A 27,577-nucleotide genomic window follows, 5' to 3' on the forward strand; every position below is an offset into this window, starting at 1 on the left:
CAGGGTAAGCAAGGAGAATCAGTTGTGACAAAGGTATGTGTAGCACTTAGACGTTTGGCGACAGGTACCTTTCAGAGATGAATAGAGGACATGCTGAGGGTGTCACAGGTATGAGCATCCAGGATCCTCCATCAATTCCTGAATGCTATGCTCCAACATGCCAGTGACCATATATATTTTCCCCATACTCCTGAGGACAGGGCCACAAATATGCAGAAGTTCTACCCTGTAGCACACTACTCTGAAGTACTGGGTGCTACAGATTGTACACATATAGAAATCAAAGCAACACCCGGGGAACAGGGAAGGGTTAACATAAATAGAAAGGACTTCAACTCCATTAACTGTCATGTGTAATGCTAAGGAAATCATTCTGAATGTGTGTGCTGGCAACCCAGGTAGGTACCATGACTACTGTATCTGGCCCAGCTCCCAACTGTATCAGATGTTCATTTGGGGGCAATATCCCATAGGGTCATTTACTGGGGGGATGCAGGTTATGCACTGGAACCATGGCTGATAATGCCCATCAGAAAAGCACACACATCCACTGAAGAACACCATAATGAGGCATACGCTTAAACCAGAAAGATCATAGAGTGGAAGTTGTGGTTCCAGTGCCTAGATACATCTTGGGAGCCCTGCAGTACAATTCATGTACATGCACTAAAATCTTCACCTTCTGTGCCATGCTTCACAACATCATCCTGAGAAAACAGCTTCATTAGGATCAACAAGGGGAAGAGGCACACATCCCACCACCACTGGCAAGCTCATAGCATCAGACTCAGCCCTGAACTAAAGCTGTAGCAACTGCTGGATTTACAAAGTAAGTGTTAAACCTGGAGTATTAAAAAATGCGTAATACAAATGAATGGCATATCCTTGCATGCTGTTACTTGGCAATGTAAGAAAGTAAAAAGTGGGTGATTTGTACAGCAATGACTCAACATGTGACAGTAGAGACTTATGTGAACACGTGTGCTCTATCAAGAAATAGGCCTCAGGCATCAAAGATTCACAAATTCATACCTCTCAGAATTACTGATGGTCACTGAATGTTCTCAGTTTGGCCTCGTACTAGCAAATCATTAAAGACAGAAGTTAGAAATTAATGACACGCATTTCAGTTTCATACTTCATTATCCTCAGACAATTCTTAAAAATACTGATATGATTCTATCAACTGACTAACTTTAAAAGACCAAACTATGTAAAATGTCTCCCTATTGTTCAGCCTCTGTCACTTTTATTTATGACTTGGTCCAGCTTTGTAGCTGTAAGAGTGATGGAGGCATGAGTGCATTACAAAAATTGTAAAAAAGCAGTACAATTTAGTAAACAACAACACAAACACAGGTATACTAAGCACTAAGTCAGCTATGCACCCTGAGCATCAGACACAAAGCTTATGTATCCCTGAATCCACAAGATAGAAACAAGGATATGGCACAGTTACCATCACTTGCACAGGGTGGTGTGTGTGTGTGTGTGTGTGTGTGTGTGTGTGTGTGTGTGTGTGTGTGTGTGTGTGTGTGTGTGTGTGTGTGTGTGTGTGTGTGTGTGTGTGTGTGTGTGTGTGTGTGTGTGTGTGCGTGCGTGCCTAGGCTGACATAAAAGGTAAGTGAGTGCATGTGAGTAAGAAAGAAAAACAGGCAAATATTTGAATAAAGGAAAAAATGGCCAGTGAAACAAAATGAGCTTTAAGCCTCATGGCTGAACCATGTAACTGTTGTGTGTGTGTGTGTTTGTGTGTGTGTGTGTGTGTGTGTGTGTGTGTGAGCGTCTGTATAGGCACTCCAGGTAAAACTTATATGTGAATGTTGGCAAGAACACAGCCAAGCTCTGTGTTAGCTCTATGTCTTGGTATGTCAGACAGGTGTGAATTGTGCATGGTAGAGGTGGCAGTTCATCGTTGTCATACTTGACCACAAGAACTGACTCTGCTAGGATTTGCACTGGTATGTTCACGCCTATGGTCAGATGCACTGCTGCTACCTGAACGTGACTGATGTCTGCTGGATGAGCTCTCCTCAAGAGTACATTCAGGATCACGACTCCATGGCTTGTCACATCTGGCTGTGGACACTTCAACCACTGGTGGAGCAGTGGAAGTAGTGCCACTACAGCAGCATGATCAGGCATGGCCATGTTGGCTATCAGATTTTGTGGCTGACCTATGCCCACATGGATGCCATCCCCCTTCCAGCAAATGCTCCATCACAGACACTGCCCATTCCAACATGTCATTCATCCAATCTATTGAATTTCCAACACAGTGGAGGCAGTCACGCATGTTGGTTTGTGCCACATATACAATCCTAGGCACTTCTATGGAGGACCTATTGGAATGTGCCTGTGCCTCCATGATGGCCCTAAACATACACTGAGTGGCATGGAAAGACAAACCTGAATCAGGTGGAGAATGGATAGTAAGGCCTCCTCTGAGCACCCCTAACAACTCTCCTGCGTGGCACCTTGCCCACACTTTGGCTAAGGCCAGAGTCAACAGGCACTGAAGCCACAGTAACCACACTACCCTGATCGAGTGTCTCACCCACCACCTGTCCAAAATTTGCAGGCTCAGTGGAATGGGTTGGCATAGGCCTACTGGCTGCATCTGATGGAATTACAGAGGATGGCTGAATGTCAACTACGCCTTTTTTGCCCACCATCATCATAAGAGTCTACCAATACTCTGAATCAGGTGGTAAGAGTCCTACACTTTCACTGTCAGGATCATCTGTGGTAATAAGCAATACACAAGAAATGAATACCTACACTACTCTAGTCCAATATATGTTAACAAACTAACAGTGGTGCCACTATTACAGACAGTACAGCAATACATAAAAGTTGTAACACCCACATCACTCATATGGGTAAAATAAATATTTCTGTGAAATGCTCATCAATACTGACATAAAATGTTTTGCTTACCATGTGCAGATGAGTCCAGAGTTCCTAGGCCAGATGGTCCAGGAAGAAGTTAAACAAAAGGTAAGGACAGCATCATCAAAATTAACAGTAACACAGGGGGTTAAAACCATTGGCCTTTTAAATGTCCATTAACTATACTTTAAAAAAAATGTGGATGACATGTCTACCCCAAGCCTGTGTGTAATCAACCAGAATGTTTTAACTGTATCAGTGTACAACTAGTCTCCCCCCCCCCCCCAAAAAAAAAACAAATTTATGTTAAGCAAAACGTAAGTATAACTATCAGAATTTACTATACAAGAAATAATTAACAAATGAGATAGGTATGTCTGCCTGGAAGCTCCTCCTGGGACATACTTGTCCTCCCTGAAACAGCAGCACCAACATCAATCGCATGCTGTTGTGCACTTTCCACTGAGCTCTCTGGATCCCTGACAGTGGACAGAACTCTTCATTTGGTGTCAGTGGTGGCTCTGTAATAGGCCCCCCCGGTAGCCATCTGTCCACGGACCACTGCACATCCTCTCCTCAAGGCCGATGAAATCATGTCAGTAGCCCTGTGACACACCTGATCATATGTCCTGCTCTTGCTATGAACAGCATTTACATTATCCACTATCTGCTGCCAAATTTGCATTCTTTCAGGCATATTCCCACATCCTCTCTCAAGTAGATAGGCACCATGTTACCTAAATGCTTGGACAATTACATTATTCTTAGGGTCACCGAAGGGGGATTTGCAGGCACTGGGACTCCTGGGTGCTACAGTTCTAGGTGACATAGAACACAAAAGAAGGATGATACACATATGTATCACAAAAAAGTCCTGCTTAGATATTTATTTACTTTTGTTTACCGGGATAGTCTGACTAGGTGATAGCCCATTTTCAGAGGATGCCCGGGGAGAAAATCTCCATACAAAATACAACAATAGTTACAAAGAACATTTACAAAGAACAATACTTGAAGAGTATACATTTTTTAGAGAATTTAACAATGACAAAACATTAACACGAAAAAAAATTTAGAAGGTTTTACACAGAAACCCGGTGCATAAAACACTATAACAAAAGAGATTTACAATGGACAGAAATTATAGAGAATTATAGATATACCACATAAAAATGTAGTTTTTTCAATATTACCCACTAGAGAAACAAAAACAGTCAATATATTAAAATATAAAAAAGGATATATGGTTGTAACATAATTACAATCACACACAAAGCAAGGTTGGTTCCAAAACAAAATGAGTAACAATATCAAAGCAAACCTCTGCACAAACAACTTTGTTGGTGCCAACACATAAATAGAACTTGGCTCCCCCACCCCCAAAACAACAAGCAAATAACACATTTTGCTAACAAACAAAAGGTAATAAAACATCAGTGATCTGCTAAAAGTGCTATCAAATAAAACATCCCAAAACATGGGTACACATTTACCACAGAACATTCACTTTTATAAAATTGCCAGTCATATCTGCCTTTGGCCAGCACTCCCCCATGGGTGTCTATGGGCCATTCTACAAGGCTAACACCCCAGTGTCATTAACAATACAGGACATTTACATTTCACTGAAATAACAATAGAAGTGTGTAAACAGAAACAGTTGTAACTTTAGGACTTTTGATGAAAGTTAATAAAGCTGTGCATCTGAGAAAGTAAAATGCCCTGACAAAAATGCCTATGCCATGAGTAAACTTCTAAGAAGTGCATACAGATAAAAAGAATATTTGGTAATGCATATATATAAACAAATATTTTTCTTTGTGAAATGTGAGCATATCCAGTATATAACTAAAAATGCCATCATACCTTAACAAGATCAGTTGTCTTCTGTGCATATAAATGCAAAGTATTATCAATCTTCTTCTGTGTTATCCACATAAACAAGTCTCCTTACCTTCAGGTTCCCAAGCTACATGGTTTCCTTTTTACAGTGTAGATTCAATGATGTGAGTATGGTAAAGATGCAAAAGAGGTGTGTACTCATTGTACTCATTAGAATTGCTGAATCCCAAATTCTTGGCCTGTGTAGCAGATGTAAACATGGTGTAGGCACTCCTTCAGTGTTGGTTGCTAATGGATTGTAACTGTGAATGATTACTGATGGAGAGAAGGAAAACGCAACAGCAATTTAGACTCCCTTACCTCCAGTAGGTGTGTCAGCCAGGTTAGACTTACACAGTGCAGAAGTAATTGTATCAATATTTGAAATGTAATTCAGCAGCACACATTTCGCAGTCTATTCAGTAACATCCAACCTCTCCTGCATTTGTTGACAACTGTACATTATTGCCATTTAATATCCTCACACATATTAAGGATAATGATACAAAATGCCTTACCAACTGCATGTCACAGATTACTGGTCAGATAAGAGAAGAATAAGCAACATACACAGAGAGATAAGACAGAGCTGCATTTCTGCAAGCAATATTTGTTAATGGTAGTGTGATCACTCACTGCACTACATTTAAAATTAATACATGTACAATCAACTCAGAAGTGTACAACTGTGATGTTTTGTTAATACTGCGGATGATGTTGCAGTTGCTTGTATCCCCAATGATTTTCATTCTCTCGTGCAGAGCTGTTTCTGTGGCAAAAAGGGATGACACCCTTACTGTGTTTGAAGGTTCATTGGAATGAGAGTTCAAATCCAGACCTGTATAGAGTTCACATCCAGACCTGTATGAAAGCACTTCATGTGTATCAACATAAATTTTGTAGTGTTATTTATTTAAAAGATTTATTTTCTTCCTTTCTCCTAATTTTCCTTTTTTTATGGCCAGGATTTGCACAGTGCACAGCTTAGCACAAAAGGGAGAAATGGAGAAAAACAATAAATGTCATGTAAAGTACTTGTTGCATGACCAATACTTCAACTACACCTGTGAATCACTTGTGTGTGTAGCACATCTACCAAATATATTGACCCACACAACATATAATATCTGTACATCAGGGTTCAAGTCCCACCCGTGTCTTTTAAGGATGACACCTAATAAACACTGATCACAAAGCTAAAACAAGTTTAGCTTTGCATATCTCATTTGTGCGACACTTAGCAGTGTGGAACATGGACAAATGGCCCACACAGGAAGCAGACAGAACACCTGCAGACTGAGCGTAAACATTCTAAATGTCAAAAAGGATACATTGTTCCATTTTTTGCTTTCCATCACCCAGCACTGTTTAGTGACACTACGCAGTGGTTAGCAAGTTTCCCCAACACCTGCAGTCCTAGAACACCTGCAGAGAGGAAACAGTCAACTATTTCAAACCAGATACATTGTATCAAGTGTGCTAGGCACCACAGAAACATGCTAAGTGGTGTTGCATGGCAGTTAACACACAGACGTTAATAATGAATACTGAAATATTCAACTGTTATCTAAATATACCTATGGCAGCAAGTGTAACTACAGGGCTGTAATACAGATGGTCCTGGGCTCTAATACAGGAAGTGCAACATATTTTTACTGTTGTGACAGTTCAGTTTATAGTAATGAATGGCAAAATATCCAAGTGTTATTTCAAAATTCCTGTGGCACCATGTGTAAGTGTAAGGCTGCCATACCCATGGTTCTGGGTTCTAATACAGGAAATTCCAGACATTTTACTGTTGTAACAAATCACTAAATACTTTACAACACAGGGAGGTAGGCCAACCCTATAGGCTCAGCCTGCCCCCTCTCCAACTGCTCTGGCATTGATGCCCAGCACATCTGGGACCCAGCCTGGCAGTACTACCTCTGCTCTTCCTGCACTACCTGCACACTCAGGTAGTACTACCCCAGCAACTGGTGCTGTGGTACCCTCCAGGAGTAATGGCGAAGATGCCTGGGTTGGTATATAGGGTCAAGCACAGCACCACTGGTGTACACCTAGGCCGGATGAAGAGGCTGTTGTCCCTCATAGTCCATAGGAGGAAGAGACATCAAGCACTCCAGCCATCAATGGAGTAAGGGGACAGTGATGACAGTCCTGCGAGTGAGGACTAAATTCTCACTGTCCCCATATTTGATGGACATGGGCTTGTGTTGTCCCCTCCCTCATCTCAATCATGGTGTCCTCCAACCCTTTGTGTCTCTCACCATCCCTGTGTCTTGTCTTGTTTCTCTTATTTGTTTGCATCTGTTCTTCACCTACCCAACTTACCTGACCCAGAAATACCAATGTCCCTTACCCAACATTCCTCTCTTACTAAGTAAAAAAAAGTGCACCTGTCCCTCAAAAAAAAAAAAAAAAAAATCATCCCATACATTCTTCTCCATTTCACACACGTGTCTTCTTGACACACTTGATTTGGTTAAATTGGCTATACAACATGACTGTGTTGTTGTCATCCCACTTTGTGGAGGTTAATTCAGATAATATTCTGCACATATTTTCATTTTACACTGCTGAAGAAATGGATAGCTACGGTTCTTTCGTACCTCCCTCCTGCACATTACTATATTGCTTTCCCTTTGTTCTTTAGCCTGCTTGCCCCCCCCCCCATTTCACCACTTTCCTATCTACCCCATTTTAACATGTATAATCTAGTCTAAAAAGAGAATCATGTACAACACACAAGTAACAAAAAAAAAAGCAATGGAGCCCTTCATTTGTGGCCTCTATGCGTGGAGTTTGGCATCATTCACCAACTCCAAATAACAGTGAACATCTCTTCCTTGGTGCTGTTTCCTCCAAACAATGCTGCTTAAACATGCTGTGATAAGGTAACACACAGTCAATGTATTATAAAGAATTACTTCATTAAAACTATTACATACACCTAGATTGTAACCTTAGATCATCTGGGCTCAAAAGAAATGTGTCAATGCATTTGCACCTGCTGCCACAAGTCAGCTAAGCAGAAGGTGTGTTTCATATACTCATTACTGAGAACTCTCATAATGCTAGCAATGAGGCTCACATTTGTGCACCGGTTAACTATGTACAAACAGGGGAATCAGTAGAAATGTGCATCTCACATGGGCAAACATTTGCCAACCATCGAGCAAACCCACTACTCAGCAGTGTTCTATGCAAATTGGACAATAGCATGTATTACTTTTGCTTACTCTCCATTTAGTCTTCTTGCCATGAAACTACAGGTGGAAACACAAACAAAATGAAGGCACTAAGACAATAACACATATTTACAATGCAGCAATCTGTTACCTCCCCCATGCACTGCAACCTTGGTCTATCAGTACTTGTTCACAAAATATATCAACTACACTACAGAAATAAACAAAAATGTCTTGTATACCATACACATCTTTATAATGACAATGCACATTCAGATATTCCAATACTTGTAGTAATGTGGACACCTGTTTGCATGCACTTTGTACAGTTGTCTCAAAGTATACCTGCACAGTGGAAAGACAGCCACCAAATACTACACATTGCACACTCTAGTAACATGCAGAACTTTAATATCTCAACAGTTGGAAATGCTAGCTATCCATTCCATACAGGCCTTCCAAAATCATCTCTCCAACATCCACTGCTGAAGTCATCCACTATAAGTTGTCCTGCAGCCTTGTAAAAGTCAGACTTGTGCCATGACACTTGTGTAAAGTACTAAGTTCTTTAGTTTGTGTAGTTAGGTAGAGGTTCTGTTCTCAATGCAGTCAACCTGTGTGAGAGTGTGTGTGTGTGTGTGTGTGTGTGTGTGTGTGTGTGTGTGTGTGTGTGTGTGTGCGCGTGTGTGTGTGTGTGTGTGTGTGTGTGTGTGTGTGTGTGTGTGTGTGTGTGTGTGTGTCTAGTCAGGAGCATAACTGAGTATCCTACAGTCATCACCACAATCCTATGGAGTACCAATATTTTCACAGTCGGACATGGCTAGCTATCCATTTCATGCAGGCCTCCCAACATCTTCTCTCCAACATCAACTGCTGATGTCATCCACTAGAATTTGTCCTGCAGCCTTGTAAAAGTCAGACTTGTGCTTGATTAAAATACTGAATTCTCTAGTCTGTGTACTTAGGTAGGGGTTCCAATCTCACTGCAGTCAACTGGGAGGTGTTTTGTGTTTATCTAGTCAGAAGAGCATAAAAGTGTGTATCCTGCAGTTACCACTCCAGTACCATAGATTGCCAGTATTTTGACTGTTGCACATGCCTACACATCTATTTCATGTACGACGCCCGACATCTTCTTTCTAACATCCACTGATGATGTCATCCACTAGAAATTGTACTGCAGTCTTGTAAAAGTCAGACTTGTGCAGTGGTGCTTGCGTAACATAAAATACTGAGTTCTCTAAGCTGTGTACTTAGGTAGGGGTTCTGTTCACACTGAACTGGGGTGTGTGTGTGTTTGTGCACTTGCTTGACATTAAAGAGAGCATATTACACCAGTATGTGGGACACTGCTATTACCATCTTCTTTTCACCAGACACTGCTGATGTTATCACCTATAAAGTGTTGTCTGACACTCTCCAAGTCAGACTTGTGCAGTGGCACTTGTGTTAAATACAGAGTTGTCTAGTTAGTGTACTTGCATAGTTAGGGGTTCTGATCTCACTGCAGTCAACTGAGGTGTGTGTGTGTGTGTGTGTGTGTGTGTGTGTGTGTGTGTGTGTGTGTGTGTGTGTGTGCACTTACTTGACATTAGAGACACCATTTTACACCAGCATGTGGGACACTGCTATTACCATCTTCCTCTTACCAGACTCTGCTTATGTCATCAGCTATAGCTGATTTGTGGATGTGAAGTATTTCCATCAAGGCAGGGTAAGAGATTTACCTGTAGGCCAGGCACAAGTCACCTCATCCTATATGATAAAGATTACAATGACAGGGCTTTCAGTTTATCCACATACATCATGGTACTGTTTGTAGGCCCTGTATTTTTTGCTGAGAAACCCTTGTGGTCTTTCCAGCTGCTGCAGGTGTCTGGTGAGGTACATGCAAAAGGAAGCATTATACTCCATTAGTGTTCTGATGAGGATCAAGTACAATGCTATTATAACATCCTCAAATCTGGATATGATGACCTGACTTATGAGGTGCATGATGTAGCCTTTCCATACCACTGTGGAAACTTGGTGGTCAAAGTTCAGATTGCTATCTACCCATGTTCTCAGGTCTTGCACCACTGGGTTTGAGCATGGGGGGCTGTTCTCAATGCTGTAATTAGTAGGGAATCCCACTTTGCAGATGGCAAAAATTATGCATTTTTGCATTTATTTTTAGACCATGTGGCTTTGACACTAATCATTTGTCTGTGTTAACCCCTCCTTTAATATATTACCATCATTGGTGGACTCAATGACTGCACCCAATATGAAATAATCAGCAAACCTGGTAAGCCAAAGGCCATAAACTTTAGCCTAGACTGTCAAGAAATAGATTCCAAACAGTAAGGGGCCCAGTACAGTTCCCTGTGGTACACCACTGGTGATAGCTCTACTAGTAGAGGTTGATTCATCAACTTTTACAGTATATGTTCTGTCAATGAGCCAGTTGGCTAACCATCTAATGACATAAGGGTTAATCCCCAAGTGGGAGAGTTTCTCAATGATTCTTGAGTGGGGGACTGTGTCAAAACCTTATGCCAGATCAAGATAGGCAGTATGCAGTGTCTCACCTTCATCCAGGCCTATCACACAATCAATGGTCTGTGATATCACAGATTGCCTATAGCATGACTTGGAACATACACCTACCTGACACTCTTGGATCCACACTTCAACAAACCCTCCAGATAGAATATGCCCTCATAGAAGGGTGTACATCAACATGCATCCATCTGAGTGGGGGGCAGCACCTAATGCATGCATGTATCGACACATCCTGACTCTCTATCTGTGAGGTAGACCGACATTTAATCATGGACCTTATCTAAGTGGACACTGGTAATATTCTGGCTGTGTACAAAAGTAATGTGTGAGTTGTTAGTGCCACACCTATGTCTGTTATATCTGTTAGATGTCTTCAAGAAGGCCATTGAGGGTATGCATGATAACAATACTATAATCCTGTGGAACTTGACCAGGCCAGTGGAAGTATTAACTCAACATGTCACAAGTGGCCACAAACACCTATATCACCAAGCAGGTAGACAAATGGATCACATACTTGGCATCTAACTTTGTTGAAATGTGTGAAGTGACCTATATCATCAGGTCCAAACATCAGGGCTGTCTGCTTGGCCTTTCCTCTCCATTACTTAAGTCATAGACATCAGGAATGACATACACATCATGTGTCCAAACAGTTGTCTGCAGGACTGAAGATTGTGGGCAATCATTGACTCCAACTGTGATATTAATATAATACAGACAGTATCAACACACACCAAAGAATGCTGCCACAGCCATGATAACATACGAGATGAAACAAAAACATGGGGGGATTTGTTACTTTATAAAAACAAATGCACAGCCCAATGATAATGTGCACGGCACACTCCTATAAGCATACCGAGTGGTATGTGGCCTGAGTACTGGGCAGATGCTATGTGTAAAACCCACCAGCATGTGCCCACAGTGGTGACTACTCCCTTGTATGTAACTCAACTCCTGAGTACTTGCAGGGCATCCACATCAAAGGCCACAACACCTCCACTGTTTACAGCTTTCATCACATCAATAACTAAGTACAATGTACCCTTCTTCATGTACCTCCCTACACATCTTCCAGTGATGTGTCACTGAAGTGTACCACTTTGCCACAGTGAGCTGTCACACAACTTATTGGCCATACCTAGATATTCTTTTTGTTGCAAAAACATTACTGTCTGATGGTGCAGAACCCCCATCAAGGTGTTATACCAGATGCATGTGTAATGCCCATTCTGGTGATGCACACAGTACATGCATAGCTGTTTGACAACATTGATGGCATGGGTTACATTGTGACAGTGTGGATTTTGCCATATATATGACATGCACACCAGTCAACTAGCCTGGATTTATCATAATGTCACATACAGTTATAGCAGTGTTCCTACTAACACCTCCAGCAGATGTTATAGTGTCAGGATGGTGTGCTTGATTACCCTCACACATTGCTAACATGTCATAATAGTTGTACAAGTGTGTTTGTGCAGAACCTCTATGATCACTCAGAATCACATATGTTATTTCAGAGACATGGGATTACTGGTGGTGTTATTCTGACATTGTCCATGACTATGCAGGCTTCTGTTCACTGTTGTCCTTGAGCCTGCAACTGTGTCCCACTTGGTGGGAACCTCTGATGACATTCCAGTCATATTCAGCCAAATCAGTTTGCACAGCTTCACAATATGCAGCTAACCCCAATTGTACATAACATTCCTGGTGGATGTCCTCTCCATTGTTCATGTCAGGATGTTTATATTACAAAGACGTCTTCTTCATTGTCGTCACTTTGTGTGACAGTCACATAATATACATTCTCACTGTGCAGTCCGTACTGTACCATGTTGATATGTAACAGACTGCCATTTGAAATAAACAGTCAGAGGAAGTGTATATACCATTAAGGATCATTTATACAACTTTTGTACAGAAAACCTGAAATGGGATTCCACAATACTCTGCACTGTATATACTGTCTTGTAATGCATTTGGGTCATACACATTGCTATATTATTAACCCTAGTAATCACTGTGGCATTCCACACAATCCCTCATACCTAGTTTGCCTGTAGGTAAACAGCTCTACATGTCTGTTGCTATCAGTGTTGCTATACATGTTTTCCTGGCCGGCAACACTGTTGCTAGCCACAAAACCACTCTTGTTTATGTTTAAATTTTGTGTGAGGTATGAATATGTAATAAGCGCTGTTGCTCACCGTGCAAACACAAACTCCATGTAGGCTTTGCTCGAAGCCTGCACGGAGTTTATTGAATTCCCAGGAATAACTATTATTATTATCTGAATAAATGAATGTTATTTCCTTAAAGATTTTTTGTGAATGGTTTACTTGCAAGATCATTGTATTTTTCTTTACTGCAACGCACATCAACTATTTTCCATTTGGACTGGTTACTTCCTAAATGCAATTTGTACTGTAGCGTCTTAGGTTGTGCGTCAGGCCTGGCAAGCCGGTACGTAAAAATCAACTGCCAATCATTAGTGGACCGGAGTTCCGCTGTGGCGACTCCTAACCGGGAAAAGCCGAAAGACACAAACAAACAAACTTTACATATTTTGGTGGATCACAGAGGGGACAGTGAATTCAGAATAATATGATACCACAAATTTTCTTCATATGGATGGAAAGCTTTGTTTCATGAAATTCTATGCATGTGTGACATGCTGATTCCCATTCCATTCATTGCTCAGTTATTAATAACATACATCAGAGAAACTGCATCCAAGTGTCTCATCCAGTCCAGATCCTACCTTCACAGATGGTCCTGTGTATTAAAATACCTTGCGTACTTTTTCCTGACTAAAAATGTGAACTCTCAAACATGAATTTAATGTTGACAGAGCAAAGTAATTTTATTCTTGCCATTTAGTTTTGAATACTTAAGTATTATCAAACTTAGAAATGATAAAAGGGCAACCAGTTAAGCAGGCTGCAGGCCGTACTGAACAGGTTGCTTTAGCCTAGGTTTAATATGACAGCTCTGGCTTAATATTTTACAAAGACAATAGAGTAGTGTGGGAATTTTCTATTGGCAGCACACCCTGTCAGTAAGTCATCATTCCTGTATTTACCTTTGTTATCCTATGGAGCAGGTCTTAAAGGTGCCCATAAAGGTGTACTTACTATACATCTCATTGATACTTATCACCTTACCTATATGGACACACCATCACTATTTCTTTCAATATTTCTCAGACATTTCTTACCAGCTAAATAGAAACATTATTTTTTTTTTAAATCTGGACTCTGACTGACCAGTAAAAGTAAAAGATTGTACATTCGAGTAAGTGTCAAAAACATGAGCAGGTGTACTTTTGATTACTGATATCTGTTTTAATAATTATTACGTAGCCTGCTTTCGGATAGTCGCAAAAAAAAAAATGTATTTAAGAGTAAATATTGTCTAGAGAGGCAACAGTGTTTTAAAACTTCATGCAGCAAAACTATGATGTTATACTTCATGCAGCAAAACTATGATGTTATTCAGTCATGCTTTATTTTCAATGTGTTATGGGAAAGCTAACTGTGAGACTTTAAATTGCTAAAGCAATGTTGTGATTGGTTATGTATCAAATGACCGTTAAAAGATTAACTCTGAAAATGCGTTAATCTTTCAGTAAAACCTCCTGTTTGGACTTGCTTTTGAGCCTCTTGATCTCTTATGTTTTTGTGAAAAGTTGTTGCCAAGGCGTCCCACAACCCCTTTCAAAAAAACTCAAAATGGTTGTATTGAGACTCCTGTACAGTAGGGATGAGGAATGGTTTCCTTTTCCCCACCGTAGTGTGGCCTTGGAATTGATATATATATATATATATATATATATATATAAAATATGAAGGGAGTGTGGAGGGTGCATCCCCCTGCAAAAGTACAGATTCTCTTGTTTTTGCATTGTTTGAGTTTTCAGAGAGTCAATGATATGTTCTCAACCATATGAAGTTTGACTTTCTGAACACTCAGTATTCTGATATATATATATATATATATATATATATATATATATATATATATATATACACACACACACACACACACACACACACACACACAAAACATATGAAAGAATAAATAAAATATACAGAAGGGTAAAGTGGGATATATGAAACTTAAATACTAAGCCAAGTAGAAGGATATTATTAACAGATAGATGACACTGCCCTAGTCATCATGGGACCAAAGGCTGTGGATCTGCCAGTATTTTTGTTGTATCATTTCAGTGGCAACCAGTGAATCGCCAAAGGAAAGTGAGGTGCAGTGCCAGGTGGCATAATCTGGTGCATCAAACAGTAGGCCAGTCACATCAACAGAAGAGTATCACTCCTGCTATATAGCAAACAGAGTCTTAAGATGAGCAGAGGGAAACACCACCTCAGTAGGAGGTGGGAAAGAAGAGGTAACAAAGAGTGAGCAAAAGACAAAGGAATGAAAAATCTAGAACCTAAAATGGTAACGGTCAGCCAGCAGAGAAAGAGCAAGGTAAGCCCCAATAAGAAAAAGAGATGTAGGGTTTTGTAGAACGGTTAAAAAAATAAAGGTCACTTTGAACAATATGGGGATTTATCAGAGGTATTCTGGACTACTCCGTGCACATGTGATAAGTATGTAGCACTATAGTACATTATGCAGAACTGGGCAGGAGAAGAGGGAGGAGGAGCTGGGTATGTGAACTGAGCAGGAGGTAGCTAGACAGGAGGCTCAAGATGGGTCTGCTGATGGGAGTGGTAATAAAGGAGGATCATGGATGGCATAGAGGATTACAGGGCCTTACTCATGAGGCAAATGGGGCATCTGCCAAGGTGAACAGGGCTTTTAATTGGGAGAATGAAGCAGTGACTGCAGGAATAGATTGTGGATGGCCCCATACAAAAAGGAGAACCCAACAGTAGGAAGAGAAAAGGGAGGAGGGGGAGACAATCAAACCAGAATGACAGCTAAGCAGTCTTGTAGCAGACTGCAAAACTGTTAAATCAAGCACAGGAACACACAGCAGGGCAACAGAACTAGGTAGGTGGGAAAAGAAATAACCAGTCAGAGGACAGAGGAGTACAAGCCCATTTCAATATTAATTTTATGGAGTGGGCACCCACAAGTTGCCATTAAGCTTTCATTTAATGGAAACGGTGAAGCAACAGGGAGCCAGTGGTGAATTTTTAGACATTTTTCTCCTTATTAAACAGGAAGGAGGAGAGACAGGGACAAAAACAGGTATGCAGGGCAGTTACTAAACAGAAGAGAAAAGTCTTTGTTAAAAGATCATGAGAAAATTGGAGAATCATTTTAGGCATGTGGTCACATTTTCACAGGGTAACAAATGGTTACAGTATGTTGAAGAATATGCATATGAGATTGTAAGAATGGACTGATTTGTGTCTGTTTTCTTGGAATGAGGCAGGAGGTGGGATTATGTCTTTCCTATGAAGCAGCCATTTCCAATATGGAAAAATAACCAAGGGACCCTGGGCAAATGGATGACAGGAGCATCTGTTTTGCATTAAACTTTGGTCAGTGCCACAATGGCCTTAATTGCAGTTTTTGTCACCAATGCATAGCATGTATCATGACCAACCAGCCAGAAAAAGCTTGCTTCATGTCAGGATGGCAACCATACTGAGGTCTATCATCTTTTCAGAGCTAAAGAGGCAACACAACACACGACTTTTCCAACCCCAATAAAAAAGGACATTTTATCTGAATTGCTACAAGTGTGTCCAGACAGGCAGGTAGCCTAATTCTTGCAACAGAGCTTTACACAGGCATTTAGGATTTCAGCAAAAGACCCTAGAAAAAGGGGTGGGGGTAAACTATTTAAGGTCAGCAAGAGAAATGTCAGAAATGGTGAAACAAAACTGGACAAGTAAAAGCAGGGAGAGTGACAGGACTATTTAGCAAACCACCCAGATGACACTTCAGAATATTCCTAACAGTACTGGTCCTGAAAAAGTAACAGGTGAATTTAGACTAATTCTCCACTATACTCAAAAGGGGGGGGGTTCAGTGGACAATTACACAGATGATAAAGAAATGCCAGTGTCTTATTCATCTTTTGATGAGGCCATAAAAAAGTACAATTGATGGAAATGGGGCTCCGATGGCAAAAGCAGACATTGAAGCAGCATTTAGGCTTCTACCAATACATGAGAAGACCAGGGGTGGCTGGACATTCAATTTGATAAATGGACTGGTTCAAGCACATGGGTTGCTCAAAAGCATGTGTCACATTTGAAAACTTTAGTACATTTTTACATGGGGCAGCAGCATAGCTGGCTGGAGAAGACAACATGATATGCTATTTAAATGATTTCTGTTTGTAGGTCAGACAAATTCAAGACCGTGTCAACAGGCAGTATCAAGCTTTAAAGGGATATACAATGACCTAGAGTCCAATTGCCAATGGAAAGTTAGACGGCCTAACTACCAGTATTTCATTCCTGGCCAAAGACATGGAGTGTGTGTGTGTTGTGTGTGTTTTGTGTGTTTGTGTTTTTGTGTGTGTGTGTGTGTGTTTGTGTGTGTGTGTGTGTGTGTGTGTGTGTGTGTGTGTGTGTGTGTGTGTGTGTGTGTGTGTGGTGTCATTTGCAAAAGAAAAGGTTGAGAAACTATACAGGGCCTTAGCGCATGCGTTTTCCAAGGAAAACATCATGCCAAAAAGCTGCAGAATTTGACAGGGTTGCTGAATTCTGTATGTAAGATGATCCCAGTAGGTAAATCATTCATGAAAAGATTAATAGTAAAGGGGACAGGGTGCTCAAAGCCACAGCATAGGATCAGGGTCATGTAACAATACAGCACATGCTTATTCAATATTTCAAAAGGGTAGCACTATGGCAAAAGGCTAACAAGGAAGAGGAGGCAGAAATATTGACTGATATAACTGTGGAGGGGGTTGGTTTTGGTTGATACTTTAAGAGGAAGTGTTAAGTAGTACTTAGCCAAAGGCAATCACCAAAAGACAACAAGTGGCAATAAAAGAATCAGAGTTCTTTCCAGTAGTGGTTACCAAGGAACTATGGGGACAACAGATTCAATTAGAGTAGCCAAATTCAGGTCAGACAACACAGGTGTGGTCTTTACAGAGAGCAACCAATTGGGAAGAAAATGAGTTATGGGGAGGCTGATGAAGCATTTTACACTTCATTGCTTAGAATGAAATATGACAGTTAGAACTTAACATGTATGGGGCCTACATAATTCATTGGCCGGTTCCTTTTCTCATTCACAGTGGTCCCTATTCAGAAAGTCAGCAGCAGCAGCAGTACCACCTTCAGAGCAGGTACCCTTGTATTATGGGATTTGTGGATCCCCAAGAATGGCAACTAATAATTCATTACCTCAATACAAATAGAAGGAAGGCATACAAAAGGGGGTTGCATCACTTTATAGGCACTAAAAGGTAGCAAGGGTGGCCAGTGTCCAGGCTCATACCAATCAAGAAGTTGAGGGCTTGCATTGCAGCAATGTTAGAAGACAGCAGGTATCAGCAAAAGGCATGGGGATGGGTGGATATGACAAAGTCCTTCAAGGTGAGAAGTATGCTAAAGGCCGAGAAAGACTAGAAGATACCCATTTGGGCCTACAGTAATGCAGAGCTTAAGGGAAAAGTTGCCAGTGGTGTGTCATGCTGGTTATGAGGTATTCCCCTTTTGAGGTTGTTGCTTTACAGCCCTCTGTGTAGCATTTAGATGGTTGCTAATTATGCAACCAGATGTTAGTGGGAGAGCACTAAAACCCTGCATTCATAGAATATAAGAGTTTTAGGCAAGGAAGTAAACATAACATGCAACAGTGGTATGGCGGTAGCGTTGTTACCTCACAGCAAGAGGTTCTCCTGTTCGATTCTCAGCTTGGCTTGGGAGTGCCTTCTGTGTGAAGTCTGCATGTCCTCCCCGCGGTTGGGTAGCGTTCGAAAGACATGCATGCATAAATGGGCATGCCTTCGTTGAAGGTTGGGTGTCGAGCTGGCACTACGACGTTTCGTAAAAATCTACTGCCAATCATTAGCGGACCAGAGTTCCGCTGTGGCGGCCCCTTACCGGGAAAAAGCCGAAAGACAAACAACAACAGGCAAGGAAGTAAACATGGGTAGACAGGTCAAAGACTGACCAAAAGACAAAGGGTCAGTGGATGGCATCACAGACCCTGTCAGGCACAAATTTGTAGTTAGTGCAGTGCCTTCAACAGAACAAAGCATGAAAAGGCATTAAAAACCTTTTTTTTCTGGCATCAGAAAGGTACCCCATTAACTCGGTTTCAAGTGAGGGCATTACTAAAGAGAACAGATGAGCATTCTGGATTAGACCCCAAGGATATACCCCTCACTCATTTTGGATTTGAGCCATTTTGCATGCAACATGGGCAAGGGCATCATGGGAGAGCATTAAGAAATTGGAAGATGGAAGTCCAATGCTTACAGAAGATACAGGACAAGTAATCTGTTATAGCACAACTAACATTGTTGATTTTTGTATTGCATAACCAAGACAGCAAATGCAGTGAGAAGTTGGGATTCTGGGCAATTCATAATTGAGGAGGCTGAAGAAATAGCTTCATTGGAGATTATGGAGTGTTTGCAGGGAAGAGGAGCTGCCGACAATCAGATGGCTGGAGGTTGGGGAGTTGAGACAGTCCCAGGTAAGGGACAGGCTGGCACACAGGTGTAAAGTTTGGGGAGTACAGCTGGACAGGATCCTGATTCATCTAGGGAAAATGACATATGTTATACACCACATGGGGAGATTGTGGAATTAATATTGCAAGAGGCAGAATTCACTGGCACACACTGGCCAAAAGTGAAATTGTTATGGTCAAAAGAAATTTAAAGATTTGAATGCCAGAAAGCCTCATACATCAGACAGCAACCGAGAAGGTTAGACGCAGGATTAATGCCACCATGAGTAAACACATGGCGGAGGTTCAGGGCATCAACATACAGCATCCCATATATCATGTTGATGGATTTCATCTGTTGTTTAAAGGACTGGCAGTTTTCTATGCAGTCTTAAAAGTAGATCTTAGAAGTAGGTAAGGAGAAATGCTTGGCAGAAGGGGATACAATTTGTCTCCCTTTTGTGACGAAAGGAAAAATTGGAAAGGAAGACACAGGTAGATGAAGGGAGGATTTGAGACTTATTAGCCAGGCCTTCCACAGAGCAGTAGCCACAGGGGAGAATGTAGGACAAATTACCCAGCACTCACCTTGGCAGCGTTGGTGTTATATCCCAATTATTAGTAAATGTTGAAGTTCATAAAAATATTGTGTTAAAAGAATGGTAGAAGCAATACAAAAAAGTTTGCATGTCACAAAAGTATAAACTAATGAAAATGCAATGCTGTTTTTGTTTTTGATGGTGTTAGAGAGAAGATCTATTTACAGTCTAGACAAAAACATTCAATATAAACAAAACAATGCTACAAACAAGGCTGACTCCCTTTAACACCAGCTGTTTAGTTGCAGTACTTTAACTGTATAATAGTATCACTTGGAAAACATATGTTCACCTCAAAATGCCTTTAAAAACTGAAGAGCTTCTTCACATCAGAGTGAAGACTGGAGTGTGTGAGAGTGACAAAAAATCTTGTACATGATGTGTGTAGCAGCAGTGCCCATGAACTTGGATTAAAAATAAATTTCAAGAGCATAATGACTAAAGTAAGCAAGATATGATTAAGGGACATGGAGAAGTAATAATGAAACTGAAAATCTTGACATTTATTCTGTGATGGTACTGCTTCTGGCCATCAGAACTGTTACCTAAAAATGCACATTTCATTAACAAAGTGTTTTTCTTTACATCTTGTGTCAATTGCTCTACTTGGGTAGTAAAGGAGACAGGAGCAGATTACATTGTTACTTTGTGTAGTACATATGAGACAACTTGTATGACTGGTCCCCACTTCCCTCCTCTTTACTATACAATGATTTTAAGTGGGGTGAAGGGAGCAGCTACCCTGGATACAAGGTGTTAGGGAGGGGTGCAATCGGGAGATGTCGACCAATTAGTAGCATGGTATCTGTATTTATTTCTGCACTGGCATTTGAATTTTGATACTGCTTTTCAGCAATACTGAACTGCTGTAGATGGTACAAGATGTAGCAAGAAGCTTGCTACAGTCCCCCCCCCCACCCCCTGCATGGGGGTGTGGCGCAGAAACAGGATCCGACTGGCTCCTGCGTTTTAGGACTGTCAGCCTGATTGCAGACTTTTTTTTCTGCTCCTCAAATCATACATGGGGAGGCAAGAACAGCCAGTTACAGCTCTGTTTAAATGGGACAAAGCCAAGCTTGGTACTGCCCTACTGGGCAAAACAGGTACAGAACTCTCTTTACCACAGCATTGACAGTATAAACAGAAACTAGAAGAATTACAGTACTGAATAAAACAAACTGAAAAAATAGCACAACATTTTTAATTCAAAAATAAAATCATGTAAAACTCATTGTTTTGTGGTTATGTGTCCATAAATGTGAATATGCACAAAGAATACGATGAATTATTAAAAGTAATATTCGTATACAACTAGCTTAGATTTTAAATACAGCAAGGCCAAAATAAAAATGTGCAAAATGTAACTTACCGCTTATTATCACCTGGGATGCTCCCATACACTTTGCAATGAGCAATGTAACCAGGCCAATTGGTCCTAAATAGAGTAATGGAGAGATAAATGGGAAAATATTGTGTTAATATTATGCCATAATTCCTCTAATGTCATCATGGTTCAGATGAACACAGCAAGCCTGATGTACATACGGTAAAAAATGATTACAACTAAATCAATACTCAGTACATTCTTGTGACATATTCCTGCTCATTGGTCAACTAATGAATGACCAACAGGTGTAGGAAACTAGTTATCATTCTATTGCTGTTCTAGTAACTGCTGTCTACCCATGAAGAATGTTAACAGCTGTAAAAAAATCTGATACTGTGCATAGGATACCAATCTCATTTCAACAGGGTGTATGACACCGATCTCATTTTAACAAGGCATATAATACTGATCTCATTTCAACAGGGTGTATGACACCGATCTCATTTCAATAGGGTGTATGACACCGATCTCATTTCAACAGGGTGTATGATACCGATCTCATTTCAATAGGGTGTATGACACCGATCTCATTTCAACAGGGTGTATGACACCAATCTCATTTTAACAAGGCATATAATACTGATCTCATTTCAACAGGGTGTATGATACCGATCTCATTTCAAAAGGGTGTATGATATCAATCTCATTTCAACAGGAAGATCTGCATCTTGGACAGATGAATGTAGGTAAGAAAAAAACACCTTTCAAGTTCTGATAGGGGAGATATTATTGATCTAATCCTATGTTGGCAACAACCATCCAGGCATGTGATGGCTACATTTCTCAGCAAAATATGTGTAAGACGGCTTTATACAGATGTATCAAGTATACATGAATGTGATCTACAAATTGCAGCAAACTATTCAACTTTTGTTCATGCAGGTTACAGGTACTGTCATAATGCTTGTGCTATGACCTTCTCTTCAGTACAGATGCAGAAAGTTTACAGCATTCATGGTTTCTTTAAATGCCTTCTGTGGAAAACCATTTTATTACTTTAATTTCATAGGGTTGGACTGTCTTAATTTCATATCCAGCGTTTAAGGAGACACACTTAAAAGTTCTTGCCATCCTTTACAAACACTTAATGCTCACCACCCAAATGATACACAGCTGCACATGATAACACTGAAAGATACAGCTATGTCTAGCCATGCAATCAAGAAAGATATAGCTATGTCTAGCCATGCAATCAAGAAAGATACAGCTATGTCTAGCCAAGCAATCAAGACTAACTTAAAGGCAGACAAGGTAGTATTTTACATGACCTGTAGTGGTAACTTATTCATAGGCTAGGAATATGTCGAGTTAGGACCCTGCCCCCTCCAGTGAGTTTTGTTACATGACCTGTAGTGGTAACTTATTCATAGGCTAGGAATATGTTGTTAGGACCCCACCCCCCTCCAGTGAGTCTTGTTACATGATCTGTAATGGTAACTTATTCATAGGCTAGGAATATGTTGAGTTAGGACCACGTCCAACCCTCCAAAGAGTCCTGTCACATCACCTGCAGTGGTAACTTATTCATAGGCTAGGAATATGTTGAGTTAGGACCCCGCCCCTCCAGTCAGTCTTGTTTATTTGTTGGTGCAGATTTAAGCCTTTAAGTGCAGGTGTTTGTAAAGCCACTGGTTTTGTGAAGAAATAAGAGGTCAGATAGGACTGGGTCTTTCATGGCTTGAAAACTGAGACACGTGTCCGCTCACAGCAACCTGTAGGCTATTGAGTTTAAGGAGAGTTGTGCTGGTCTCTGTGACAGTTGTAGGATTTAAGGCCTTTATTTATGTTTTGGTTAAACATTGTTGGGGCCTTTCAACTTGAGACTTCATGCTTTTCTCCATTAAAACTAAGCTGTTCTAGGTTTGCTTGTCCATGCAACTCTGAAATGGCTTTTTCACTGAAAGGTACAGCTGGCTGAGAAAGCCAAGAACACAGTTAGTTAAAAAATAACCATTATCCTGGGTTCATCTAGGAGTTGGAGTTATACATATGTAATGAGGAGTGGGTTAAAAATGATTCTAGTCTGGCACCTAAGGATATGTGGGAAGAGACTAAAAACAAGATAATACAAAAAGTGAGAAAATGGAAGCTTTGTTATATGGGTATGGATAGTAAGATACAAGCAGTTAAATGTTTTTAGTCCCTTTAGTCTTATACACAGGTCAGGCATATTTTTATCAACCAGAGGAGAAGTTGTGGACAGCAATTAATAAAGAGCTGAAGGACTTTATCTGGAGGGGAAGACAGCAAGAGTCAAGTGGGATAAGCTGATTCTTCCAGAAGATGAGGGTGAATTGGGATTTCCCCAATTTGAAGGGGTATTTCAGAACTACACAGTTAAGACTCCTATACGCAGCACAAGCAGAAAACTATACTTCAAAGTGGAAAGGGATGATGAAACAGGAGGGAATCTCAAGAAACAAGGAGAAATGGATTTTGGATGCAGGCCTTTAAGGAGATATTCATAAAATAGCAGAATTTATTCTATGAACTAAACCAACACAGGAATGGAGAACGGAGATTCTTCAATAGGGATGACTGCAATTAGGGATAGACAATAGACAAGAGGGAGCTAGAATTTCTTGGAGAAAACTGGCAAAGGAACCAAGGTACTGGGAGCAAATAACTAGAGAGGAAAAATGATAGAATGGGAAGACATCAATAATTTATTTGGACTGCAGGTTAGAGATTGCCTTCCCTATCAGGGATTGATATCAGAGTATAGGCAAAGAGAAAGAAATAGGGGGTCCTAAATAAAAGATCAGTACTAGTATACTTTTTAATAGAATCTAGAACAGAAGCTTCATTTAAAAAATGAATAATTAGTGGAGCATATAAAATATTGCGTGATAACTACACGAATCAATCAGAGGTGGTTAGAAAGGATTAGAAAGAGAGACTAAATCAGCAATTCACAAAGAAGCAATGGGAGGATATACGTTTGTCTCCCAAATATGTAACAAAATCTAGAAGAGTTAGGATTTTTGCCTGGAAGTGTTTACAAAGATATTTTTATACCTCAAGTACACTTTAGAGAATTTTTCCTGAGGGAGACAGCAAATGTTGGAGGTGTGAAGGGGAAGAGAGAGGTAATTGGGAACATATTGTCTGGGAGTGTGGTGAGTTGGCGGACTTTAAGGATTCCCTACGGGATGCACTGTCAGAGAGGCTGGGTGGGCAGATTGGTCTGATGAGGGAGATGATTTTTCTGAGCTATGATACAGAATTGGAATTGTGTAGACATGGTAAGGCCTTGCTATGTCTAATAATGGTGGCTGCCAAAAAAGCAGTTACTAGAAAATGGAAATCAAAATCTAAACTAACTATACTGGAAGTAGTGAATATAGTAACATAAATAAAACAACTGGAATTGAGATTGTTAGAAAAGGGTAGGAGCAAACTACATAGGAAAAAATGGGAATTGTGGGAACAATACATACAAGGGAGGAGTGAGATTTAAAAGGTGGCACAACTTAAATGAGCTATGTTATGTTTGATTGAGAATGATTAGGTAGATTATAAGGGATGTAAAATGCTTGCAAATAAGACTCTGTCGGTGTGGTAGGTTTTCATTTATATAACTGTATGACTGCCTATGTAGTAATTGATGGTTTAATAAAGATGTTTCTTGTTTAAAAACAAGGTAGGAATTGAATAATGTCAGTAATGTTGCTTAGGTTATATGATATATAGCAGTGTATATATAAAGTATAATGTTTGTTATGTTAATATAGTTTGATTACTTTTATATGAATGTAAATTTGTCTACATCGCAAGTGATAATTCAATAAAGGTATTTGAAAAAAAACAGTCTGTAATGGGGATGATGGTGTGGGAGTCAACCTCCAGGAATGAGAAAGTACAGTTGTGTACACTTACCATAAATGTAGATGTTCGAGTGTATTCACTGTTGCAGTCATTACATTTGGTTAATCTGCTGGCAGATTGCCCTCAGTCGGCCTGAATAACAAAGTCTTGGGTCCTGCATGGGTTGCTGTCTCCTCTTCCATGATGTCAAGTCGTCAGGGGTATAAAACATGCAGCTGATGCCATTTTAATCAGTTTTTCTTGCCCCAGATGTCAGGTGCCCCCCAAATGGGGAGCAAAAAAAAAAAAAAAAAAAAATATATATATATATATATATATATATATATATATATATACATGTATTTTAGAACACAAAAATTTTACCTCCAACTAAAAGCAAATACACCACAAAGGCTTTTGAGCATAGTGAAGGAAAGAAGAGGTATAATAATAGAGAAGAAAGGGTGCTGGTGGGTGGATAACCCGGACTGCAACAGTGAATACACTAGAACACCTACATTTATGGTAAGTGTACACAACTGTACTATATTCTTCGTGTTTCACTGTTGCAGTCATTACATTTGGGTAGACTCCCAAAGCTATGGATGGGAGGATGGAATTAAACAGCATTAGGAGCAGCTATAAGGCCCTGCAGGACAGCAGTGGCAAAGCATGCCCTGTATTTTGAAAAGGGAGGTAAATGGTAATGTTTTTTGAACGTATGAACTGAGCTCCAAGTAGCAGCTTCTAGAATGTCTCTGGTAGGGACCCCTCTGAGAAAGGCTGCAGAAATAGAAGCAGCCCTGTTGGAATGGGATCTGATCCCCTTGGGCACAGGTTTACCATGGTGCATGTAGCAGAAACAAATACAATGGCTTATCCATTTGTAAATAGTCTGCTTTGATATAGCCTTCCCCTGTGTTCCTGCAGCAAATGCCACCAGTAGTTGCTCATACTTTCTTAGAGATTTTGTCCTGTTCAAGTAGAATCTTAGTTGTCTGTGTACATCCAATGAATGCAGAATTCACTCCCTCTTATTCTGCGGATTTGGGAAAAAAGTTGGCAGGTGAATGGTCTGGTTAAGAGCCACACTGGATACCACCTTAGGCATAAAAGAAGGATTGGTCCTGAGGGCCACCCTGTCTGGGTAAAAGATAATGAAAGGCTCCACTGCCATGAGAGCCTGTAGAAAAGGAGGTAGGGTGAGTTTTTCCAGCACAAAATTGAGGTCCCATGCAGGAGTCGGTGCACTCCTGGGAGGTCTTAAATTTTTGGCCCCTCTGAGGTACTGCTTTAGCAGGAGATGAGAAAAGAGTGGAGCCTCTGTGTTGTAATGAGCCGAGATGGCAAAGGCATGGATTTTTATAGAAGAAAAAGATAGGCCATTGTGAAGCATCTCAGTTAAATATTGCAAAATCTGAGGAATATTGGACATTGCTGTGTTTATTCCTTGTGCTTTGTTCCAAGCAAAGAATCTCTTCCAATTGTCAGCATAAGATTTTCTAGTACTAGGCCTTCTAGCCTCCAAAATGACATCCATCACAGATTTACTGAGAGATGTGATTGGTGAAATTAGTTGATTAGCCATGCTGCAAGATTCAGAGTTTGGAACTGAGTGTGCAGAATTTGATAGTTCTGCTGAGACAACAGATGAGGTGCCTGAGGCAAGTACCATGGCGGAAGGTGCGACATATTCCTTAGAAGCGGGTACTAGTGTTGGTGAGGCCAGTCCGGAGCAATCAGAATCATTTTTGTTTTTTCCTGTCTGACTTTTAGTAAAACCTTGGAGAGCAGAGGCAGAGGGGGAAGGCATAGACTGATAGTTTTTTCCAGCTGAAGGATAGAGCATCTACTTTCCAAGCTTTGTTGTGAGGAGTTCTTGTGCAGAATTTGTCCAAATGATAGTTTTGGGGAGAGGCAAACATATTATGTCTGGGCTCCCCCATTTTCATGTCAACATGCTGAAGATTTGTGGATCCAGTTTCCATTTGTGTGGGTCCATAAGATTTCTGCTTAGGTCATCTTCCAGTGTATTTTGCTTTCCTGGCAGGAGTTGAGCTTGAAGATGTATTTGGTAAGTCAAGGCTGTGTTCCACAAGGCCATGGCTAGTCTGCAAAGGGGGTAGGAGTGGGTACCCCCCTGCTTGTTTATGTACCACATAACTGTGGTGTCTGTCTTTATCAGTAGTTGTCCTAGATGAAGGAAGTCCTTGAAGGCTGTCAGAGCATTCTGTACAGCTAGCATTTCTTTCTGGTTGATATGTAGGTGCATCTGATTTGGGCTCCATTCGCCCTGAATGCATCTCCCTGCCAGATGGGCCCCCCAAGCATAGTCTGATGCATCTGTAGTCAGGGTTTGGGTGGCAGGGGGTAGAATGAATGACAGTCCCTTGTTTTGATGACATGCCTCTGCCCACCAAAGGAACTCCTGTTGCAGGCAAGGAATGAGAGGAATCATTCTTTCCAGGCTGTGACAATGTTGACTCCATAAGCTTTTTAGGTACCACTGAAGTTTCCTCATATGCAGTCTTGCATATGGAATTAGTAGAATGCAGGATGCCATGAACCCCAAAACCTGCAGAATTTGTCTTGCAGATAGCTGGGTTTTGTTGCCACTTGTTTGAAGTATGTTGTCAATTGAATTTGTT

General features: G+C 40.7%; 1 protein-coding gene across 1 annotated transcript in view; it reads right to left on the minus strand.

The window, feature by feature from the left end:
• Positions 1-27,577, minus strand: part of SORD (sorbitol dehydrogenase) — a 354,351-nt gene that overhangs the window by 72,056 nt on the left and 254,718 nt on the right. The window contains exon 7 of the mRNA XM_044070272.1: positions 21,105-21,170. Coding sequence (XP_043926207.1) covers positions 21,105-21,170 — 66 coding nt within the window. The remainder of the gene's footprint in view (positions 1-21,104; positions 21,171-27,577) is intronic.

Source organism: Protopterus annectens, chromosome 4.part1, assembly GCF_019279795.1.
Source record: "Protopterus annectens isolate FY-2018-M chromosome 4.part1, PAN1.0, whole genome shotgun sequence".
Taxonomy (NCBI): domain Eukaryota; kingdom Metazoa; phylum Chordata; order Ceratodontiformes; family Protopteridae; genus Protopterus; species Protopterus annectens.